This window comes from Telmatherina bonti (assembly GCF_933228915.1).
Source record: "Telmatherina bonti genome assembly, chromosome: 1".
NCBI classification, from domain to species: Eukaryota; Metazoa; Chordata; class Actinopteri; order Atheriniformes; family Telmatherinidae; genus Telmatherina; species Telmatherina bonti.
In genome coordinates this window covers 25,852,570-25,861,334 of record NC_136619.1, presented here as the reverse complement: position 1 = coordinate 25,861,334, position 8,765 = coordinate 25,852,570, and the positions used below count along the sequence as shown (strand labels likewise).

Here is an 8,765-nt window from a genome sequence, read left to right as displayed (position 1 = left end):
ATTCATTTAATGAATGCAACTTCTGCAAGGCATGAAAGAATATCTAAGCTGTTATACTTTATTCAAGGTCAATCCATAGATGTACACACAACTTCTTGCTCTTTCCATTACAATGACACATCAGGACGTGTCCACATACAGGACAATCTGCTAATTCCATGAAGATAAAAAGACCTTGTAAGAACTTGGCAAAGATTGCGAACAGATGTAAAATTTCCACAAGTGACCAACCGAAGCAAAGTAAACTGAGCTTTGGCCATCTCAATGTCAAAACCAAGACATTCAAGTATAGTCAGAGATACATTAGAGGTATATCCATATGGGGAAAAAAATAGATAAATTAAAAGGCCACACAGCACAAATTGCTCTACACATAAAAGAAAATCTTGATTCAGTGAAGTAAATTGGATCGTATTGTGCAAGTAAAATTGGCCACAAGCATTAACCAAATCCAGATTTAAAACAAACAAAAAAAAAAAAAAGGATCAAATTGTCAAGCAACAGACCACATCAGCATCAAACTGCAACTAAGGATTAAAATGTAAAAAGTATATTTTAATATTGCAACGACTCATGATGTTGAGCAAAGTGCATCTAGAAAATGATTTACAAATGCAGTTAGAACATGAGAAAAGTTTTGGTCATTTGTTCTTTTCTCTTGTAAACAGTCCAAGGAAATCTTTGACAGCACTTTGTGACTTCTACCAGAGGTAAAGGGTGACAGTGGATCATGTTCAGATGCAGTTTCCTGCAAAATACTGCCTGCTGTTAAAACATAACCTAAGATGACTGAAATGTGTAAAACATTTGCTGCAGGACATCACAAAAGGATAGAAATATTGGAAACTTCTAAATACAGTAAGTTGTTGATGCTGGCTTGATTTGGTGAAACAATTCATGGTGGAATGAGTTGTAACAACAGACAAAAAGAAGATAGAAGAAAAAGAAAAAAAAAAAAATCAATGCATCATAGTAACACATGGCTTTGGACTATTATTCAGTAATCTTCATCCTCTGACTCCTCTTCCTCTGCAGTCTCAAGCCAAGTCAGCCACTGGTTCACCTGCAGAGGTAATGAAACAGATTACCGACTTTTTACACCTAGCTCATCTACATCATAAAATACTACAAGATACTGTAGATAAAATTACCTGAAATAATGCTTTCCCCTTCCCTGGATACTCTTGGGTGACATCTTCTTTCCATGAAATGAAGGCCTCTTCTTCAATGATTTCCATATCATAAAGGTTCACAAAGTAGCGGAGCAACATGCCTGAGAGGGAGAGGAAAAAAAAAAAAAAATCTACTGAAATCCACATTAAAATAATAAAAGCAGGATTAACAAAACTGGCTGCAGTAGAAAAGTCAACCACCTGCCAATGATGTCATCACAAGACAGCTGGATGCACCATCATACCACAGAACAAAAGCATCCACCCACCTTTTGGGAAACCCTTGGTGTTGCAGTGCACCTGCAGAGCGTACAGTGTGCTGACTTGCAGGTTGATGTGATCGTGGAGGAACTTCTGCATGACTGGCTTGAAGGACAACAGCAGCTGCTTCTCTTCATCCACTTGCTCTTTACTGGGAGCTGCAAGCTGCTCTTCGTCATCATCTGGGTTGATTTCATAAGCAATGTACTGCAGAAAGCTGGAAGACAAAAGACGCCCCAATCTTAGAAATATTTTTCCATGTAAAAGATACAGTAATCTGTCAGATTAAACAATAAGGAGCCTGCAGAGAAAAGACAGGTGCTGCGTCAGCAGACAGGCAAAAGCCACTGCTGTACCTGGTCACAAGGATGTTGACAAAGCCTTTGTCAGTGTGGAGTTTAGGGGAGATGTTGTCTTTGATCCACTTATAGATGGACTGTGGAGAGGGATCTACTTTGATCTGCTTCAGCAACTCCTTCTCCAGTTTCATTAGTGGGAACAAAAAGCTGAGTCCTTTGCCCTCCAGAATTTCCAACATCCTGTCCTTGTTCTGGTCAATTTCTGGATGCGTTTAAAATAAACAATTATTAAGAGGAGCAGACTTAAAAACAACAACAAAAAAAACAAAAACACTTCAATATTAAATATCTGCCTCTCCAGAGAGACAGCAGTGGTTAATACTGGCACGTAGTAAAAATGTGATCATACCTGGCAGCATCTTCTGCATGTTGATCTTGCTCTGCTGGAACAAGTCACTCAGCCACTCACGGCCCTTCAGTTTGACCATTTGCTGCAGGCAGAGCAGGAACAGTGGGAAATGCGCTCCATCTTCCAGCTGATGAGCCAAATCGTCAATGCTGACCAGCTCCGCAATGATGGCCCGTGCTGCAAACTGTGCCAGGTAAGACTTCACCAGTGGGATCTCTTCCTCTATCTTGGGACACTGGTCAAGAACACCCATAAGGGCCTAGAGAGAGAAAGAGGAATAAAGAAAAAAAAGTATGGCTTGAACATGTATATTTCTAGAAAATGCTTGACATTCAGATGTTAAAGGATGCACATTTTTTGTATGAACACTCAGTTTTACAGTTACACTCACCTGCATTAGATTTTCACCAGTGACAATTCCCTCAGTGCAGAATTCACAGATCAGGTTGCTTGCAAGTTCCCTATCCTCATCTGAACGCTCAAGGGTGTAGACCATGACCTTGGTCAGCATCTCAGAAAGGAAATGTTTGGGAGGTTTAATCTCCCGCACTGCATTCACAGCCTCATTGATGTTTTTGCTGTTCAGGTAATCTTCCATCAGGGTTTCCTGATAGAAAACAAAAAACCATCACCACACATGGTATGCCAGAAACTCATTTGAGAGAGAAAAAAAAAAAATTAAAAGCAGTGAAGACTCACTGTGAGTTTGCACAATTCATCCTTTGTAAGAGGAGCTTTTTTATTAGACTTGGCAGGTTTTTCCTGAATTGGAGGAGGACTGGTCTTCAGGCCAAGCTGCAGGGCCACAAAAAAAAAAAAAAAAAAAAAAAAAAAAGCATGTTAGCTCAAGCTCAAAACATTTCTTTATCCTTGTGATTCCAACTTTTAGACAGACACGAAAGTTACCTGTCCGATTGGGGAACTAATGTGAGGAACCATCATCATCTGGGGCTGCAACTTTGGCACTTGGTTTTTATTCAGGATGAAAGACTGTGCTGGCCGCAGACTGATCTAAAACAGTTTAAAAAAGGAAAAAAAAAAAAATCCAAAAGATTACTCCACATTATCTCCAAAATAGGTCATTAAATAAAACCCAGATTAACAATAAGGCATACTTTAGATACAGTTTGAAATGTAAAGAGTTGTACCTCGTCAGCATTAAGCTTCCCTTTCTTGCTGAACCTTGATGTCATATCCTTTGACTGCATCTGGACCGAGTGGTTCTGCTTATGGCTGAAAATTGGTGAACTTTGCCCCTTTGAAAAATACAAGTTGAACAGTGCTATAAATGGTAATTTGAGGAAAAATAAAACAAATAAACCACACTATTACATTTACCTGGTTTGGCTTTATAAATGGCTTGCTTCCTGTTTCAAACTGAGGCTGATGTGAACCATTGGCATTTCCAACATGACCATTGAAGAGTGGAGTTGTTCGATGACGACCCATAGTAGGAGAATAGTGATCCTGAATTACTCCTGGACCGGTCCCAATACTAATTCCTTTTGAAATCATTACAAATGTTAATATTTATAAGCGGTACTTAATCTTATAAAAAGTGAAATAGTGCCAACATACCTGGCATCTGTCCAAACATGTCAGCAAGCCCACCAAGAGGTTCCCTGTCAAACTTCATCTTTGTTGGCAGGAAGGAGGTGCTGTCCATGAAGAAGTCATTCCTCAATGCATCGTTTGCTGGTGGAATGAAAACACCCAAATCCTGCAAAGGACAGACAAACACCGGTTAAAGGACTGCTAGACTAACGCAGCAATTTCACTGAACAGTCCAGTTCTTTTAAGTCTGTTGTAAAAGGAGCTTGTAAACTAACCTTTACTGCATCCTGACGAACTTGGTTGATGGTCTTTGGCCCGTTGTCAATGTAAGCTTTGCGAGGAACCCAATTGTTATCTCGCAGCTCAACTGTATTCTGCAGAAGGAAGCGAATCCTAGCTGGCAGATCCTTGTTGCCTGCCAAGGCTCGCATACGACCAAAGTATTGATCTACCAAAGACTGGATGAGGAATACATATGACATCTTAAAATACAAAGACTTTTTGCCACCATTGATTATTTCACAATATTTACTTTATCTTGCTTACCCTTGCTTTTACATGATCAAGTTTCGGACCCACTGTTTTCATTATCTGACAGAGGCATTCCAAGTCTTCCACCATATCCTTAAGTTGGATTTTCTTCCTCTTTTCCAGAAGCTAAAAGCATAAAATTATATTATTTTTATTAAAAAGTAAAATAAAACTCCCAAACCAACAACAACAAAAAAAAAATCAGTCTCAATTTATCTAACAACTACCAGAGTTCTGATATTGTAAGCACGAGTATATGATTAGTTTGTAAGCACACAACTTTTTTAAAATTTGACCAGCAGAACTTACTGTTTTGATGCATTTGTGGAGGATTGATTCATGGATGAGATTGAGTTTGCCAAGTTCACCGATGAATTTAATGTTACCCAGCATCTTGATCTTTGCAATAGCACGCTGCTCCTCCTCTTCAGAGGTGAGTGGGCCGTCGTTCTTGTCAAAGACTACACAAAGAAAAGGGATATTTTAAACCTTCTAAACTTAAAATGTGACTCAATAGATGGCTTTCAGAAACATCCAACGCAGTTTACTCACGGTCCACATTCTTGGCACGGTTCTCAAATTCATCTTGAAGCTTGCTGATCAGGAGCCTTCGGAAGGTCTGCAAAAATGGATAAGAGGTTAATACAAAAAATAAAAATGTCAGACAGACAAAGGGGAAAAATGGATTTTTCTTTAAAAGGTAATGAACAATAAAATTTACAAGTAATGAGATGCACACATTTAAGAGTAAAAGCTAAAAAGATAAAAGTGCTACTACATTATTTGGTTTTAAAAGTAATAGTGGATAAATAAAGTGAATTTTAAAAGTACTCGGTCAGCTTATTGCACAACCTAGATCTGAGGTATGTTCTATCCCAAATTTGACCTGGAAGTCAGTGGAGAGAGGGGAAAAGGATGGATGTGTAATGCCTTTTTGCCTGGTCATGTTTATTACAAACCAGGAAGCTGCATTTTGCACAAACTGGAAGTTGAGAAAGAAATTTTAGTTTTAACACTACTTACAGTATTTTGCTTTTGTGTGGCTTGATTTTCTGATGATGGGCCCTCAAAATTTGGTGCATCCTCTGCCAAGCGATGACATAGTTGTGCATACAACTGGCTGTATTTGGGCTCTTCAAGGGCTTTGTCAACAATCTAAGCAGAGGGAAACAGTGCAAATTAAAATCATATCTAAATTTTTTGTTTAAAGATGCTGTTTGAAGATAATGCTCACCAACAAGATGATTCCCTTTAAGACAAGTTTTGAATCGACACCCACATTGAGGAGCTCCAGGCATAGTTTGTCAAACTTCTCAGGAGTCAGCTTGTTAAGTATGCTGATAAAGATGAAGAGGAAGAGCAATATGTTAAAATAAGCATAATCAAACGCCATTTTAACAATATAATGAACTTCGTCTACACAATATGTGCAACTCGGTTAAAACAAAATGAAAAGAGTTGACCAGAAACTTACCCTCTTACTTTCCTGAAGATTGCATCATTCTGTCCTTTCTCATTGGAGGAGTTGACATCTCGTCTAGTGCTTCGAGAAGGTACCCATCTCTGAACGCCAGGACCTGGGGTATTCCCCAGGAACTCGCTGTTATGAACAAAAAAAACATGCAGTGTCACAACACAAACTCCATCAGCTAAAAACAGTATCCCATTAAAAACATTTCCTTTGATGGTAATTGAGGCTTCTTGCTTAATGGGATAAATATTCTTTTTCACAGAGATTGTAACAAGATCTCCATGTGGCACCAAAATTACAACTTTCTCCTACACCAAGGGGACATGTTCTTTCTTTATGCTTGATTATTTCTAATGTGTTCAGGTAACAGGAAAGAGAATCCAAACAGCAAAAAAAGATCAGTGGAAATAAAACCAAAAGTAATGATCATGTTCAAAGTGACTACAAGTTATCTGAGCCCACATGATGCAGCAAAAAACATTCCTTAAAACGTTTTGGACATTGTATAATATGGCCATGGGGAAGATGCCACTCTTAAAACATAATTAATCTAAGTCAGAAAAATAATGAGAAAACTCACCTGTTGCAGACAGTCTTGGGATAGTGCTGGGGTGCACCCCCACCTCCTCCCCCTACACTGCAATGCCAAAGGGTGGACAAAAAAAATAACGCCAGGTAAATATTAAGTCTTGGTGCTTAGGTAAAGCTACTATAAAGAATTGCAAGTGTAAAAATGCTAGATTCCTTCTGGAAATGTCTACCTGAAACGAGAAGGTCCCCCTGGTGCAACGACACTCTCCACTTTGGCGGCTTGACAAAGAATATCTGAAAAGAATTGAGTTCTGGGTGTTTGGGGCCGGAAAAGGCGACCTGAAGGTGCAGACAGGTACACGGTCACAAATTAAACAACATACATCTATAACAGAGGAACAATCACGTGTTATGATAGTGATGTCATAATCTGGCTAAACTTTCCTTTCATTTTCATAACTATCAAATGTTTTAGTACTATTTCTACTCGGTAAATTTCAGGAGAATAATGGAGGGCATTGAGGCCGACACGTGCCCCTGTGACTAACGCTAACAGAGCTAGCATACTAGCTTGGGAGGAAATTGGCATAAAAAAACAACAACAAAAAAACAGATGACTTCATGTCAAGAACAGTTTCCGGATAGCCGAGTTAATAATCAAAAACACGAAAAGAATCATACATTAAATAACTTGATAAGGAAGTGATTGCAGCAACTCCGTAAAAGCTTTTTATCAATCACGAGGCACCCTCTACAGGAAACACGGTTAAAATGTTCAAACGACTTACTAACAGTTCAAATGACTAATGACTCTACTAATAGTTAAAATCACTAATGACTATAAGCCGCCTAGAACGACCTGATACAAAACAACTTAATGTAAACTCAGAAATGAAGCTTATCAAGCGAAAACCCCAAGTTTCACCGACTACCAAAACAGAAAAGACTCCGACAGAATAATAAATTGATTAATAAATATGTTCCATGTTTAACTTTAACCTGTATAAAAATGTTCAATCCAACACTTTTATGATAAATCGGATCAAGGGGGAAATACCATCAGCTGTTTTTATGAGGTCTTTGTTCAGAAACCGGAAGTCCACCCCGCGACATCTTGGAGGTGAGGGGGTTGTCTGTTCTCTAGGCCGCCGGTAAGCTAACAGCTAAAACAGCTCTAAACAATTTATAAAACCCAGTCTGACTTTTTCCAAGACAACAAATCAGGTCAATACATCCTATTTAAGGGGAAAAAACGAGAGAGAAAAAACAAAACAAACCGTACTTATTCGCTTCGTAAACTACAAACCATCAACCAATTTTCAACCAGTTAGGCTGTTAGCTAGACAAGGAAAACATCGACACGTCTTACCTTTACTAAAGGAACGTCAGAGTATTTGTTGACTTGTCAGCCAAAATATAATAAAATGAAGGTATATTTAAGAAAAAGAATACTAAAAATACGTGTCAACACCAATACGTTTCGTAAAATGATCAATGATCAGAACGACTTGATCGGCCGAAGCTCCAGCGGAGACAGAGTGCTGACTGTTCGTTTACGTCATGCGGACGCTGCTATTTGTACTCAGGCCGCGTCAAACGTCACCCACCCTGCTCACGCTACGTGCGGTAAAGTCCTGAACATTTCGCAACACGATCATTTCGTAATCAGTGTTGTTTGCTGCTCTGCCGGAGCAGTTCAACTACTAGGTTAATAAAAAATTAATTCATGATAGGAGGAAAACAGGTCATTTTTCTCAGGCATTTCCTGATTGAATATTTTAAGACTTTAGATCAATAAATCATTATTCAATATTGTAAAACAGAATTCCAAATAAAACTGAAACAAAGTAATGTATCTTTCAGTTTTATTTTGAGTTTGTTAAAGTAAAAATTGTCTCTTCATAGAAATTTTAGGTGGAATTCAGTAGCCGACTCTCAGACTGAGCCCAGAAACTGCTCTGATGCATGATGATGCTGTTTGACAGCAGATCGTGGTTATCACATGGCTGCAGGCTGTTCAGGCTGACCCTGCACAGACAGCTCATCTCACAAGCATCACTAAGCCCGTGCCAATTTGTGCACAAAAGGCAAAACAGTTCAGCCAAGTGGCTGCAGCCTCATCTTTCCACACATCAACAGATTTCATCCATTGGTTGATCATTTTCTAGCAGCATGGTGTGGGTGGGACACAGAGAAGAAGGGACATATTTTCTGATACACTGATGGCAGAAGGATGACACTACAACCCCCGCCTTTCTCTTTTCTCTAGTGTGAGGCAACAAATAATAATAGATTCATTGCCACCATAGGATTCCTAATGAGTTTTCTGACCATCTAATCTTTTAAAACCCAACAAGAGATTTCCACATAACCTTCAGTGAAAATGAATTTGTCCCAGAGGATTAATTATAATCTTGGTAGCAGTTTTTAATAAACTTTTTCAGATTAAAGTCAGAATGAGCTGCACAATGTTTTTTTTAATCCCAGGTTTCAGCAGAAGGTGTGTTGGTAACAGCTTGATTAGAAATTCAGCAGAT

At 38.8% G+C, this 8,765-nt stretch overlaps 1 protein-coding gene across 1 annotated transcript; it reads right to left on the bottom strand.

Annotated features, from left to right (window-relative positions):
* Positions 1-35: 35 nt before the first annotated feature.
* eif4g2a (eukaryotic translation initiation factor 4, gamma 2a) lies at positions 36-7,886 on the bottom strand (the record flags this gene model as incomplete). Its single annotated transcript, XM_079263519.1, has 21 exons — positions 36-1,063; positions 1,152-1,273; positions 1,442-1,650; positions 1,790-1,994; positions 2,142-2,400; positions 2,533-2,748; positions 2,841-2,936; positions 3,048-3,152; positions 3,290-3,397; positions 3,480-3,643; positions 3,720-3,861; positions 3,971-4,153; positions 4,242-4,352; positions 4,536-4,687; positions 4,779-4,845; positions 5,250-5,381; positions 5,461-5,563; positions 5,701-5,826; positions 6,278-6,334; positions 6,459-6,567; positions 7,850-7,886. 21 exons carry the CDS (start codon positions 7,884-7,886, stop codon positions 998-1,000), a joined length of 2,769 nt encoding a protein of 922 aa, XP_079119645.1. The 3' UTR covers positions 36-997.
* Between the last annotated feature and the right edge of the window lie 879 nt (positions 7,887-8,765).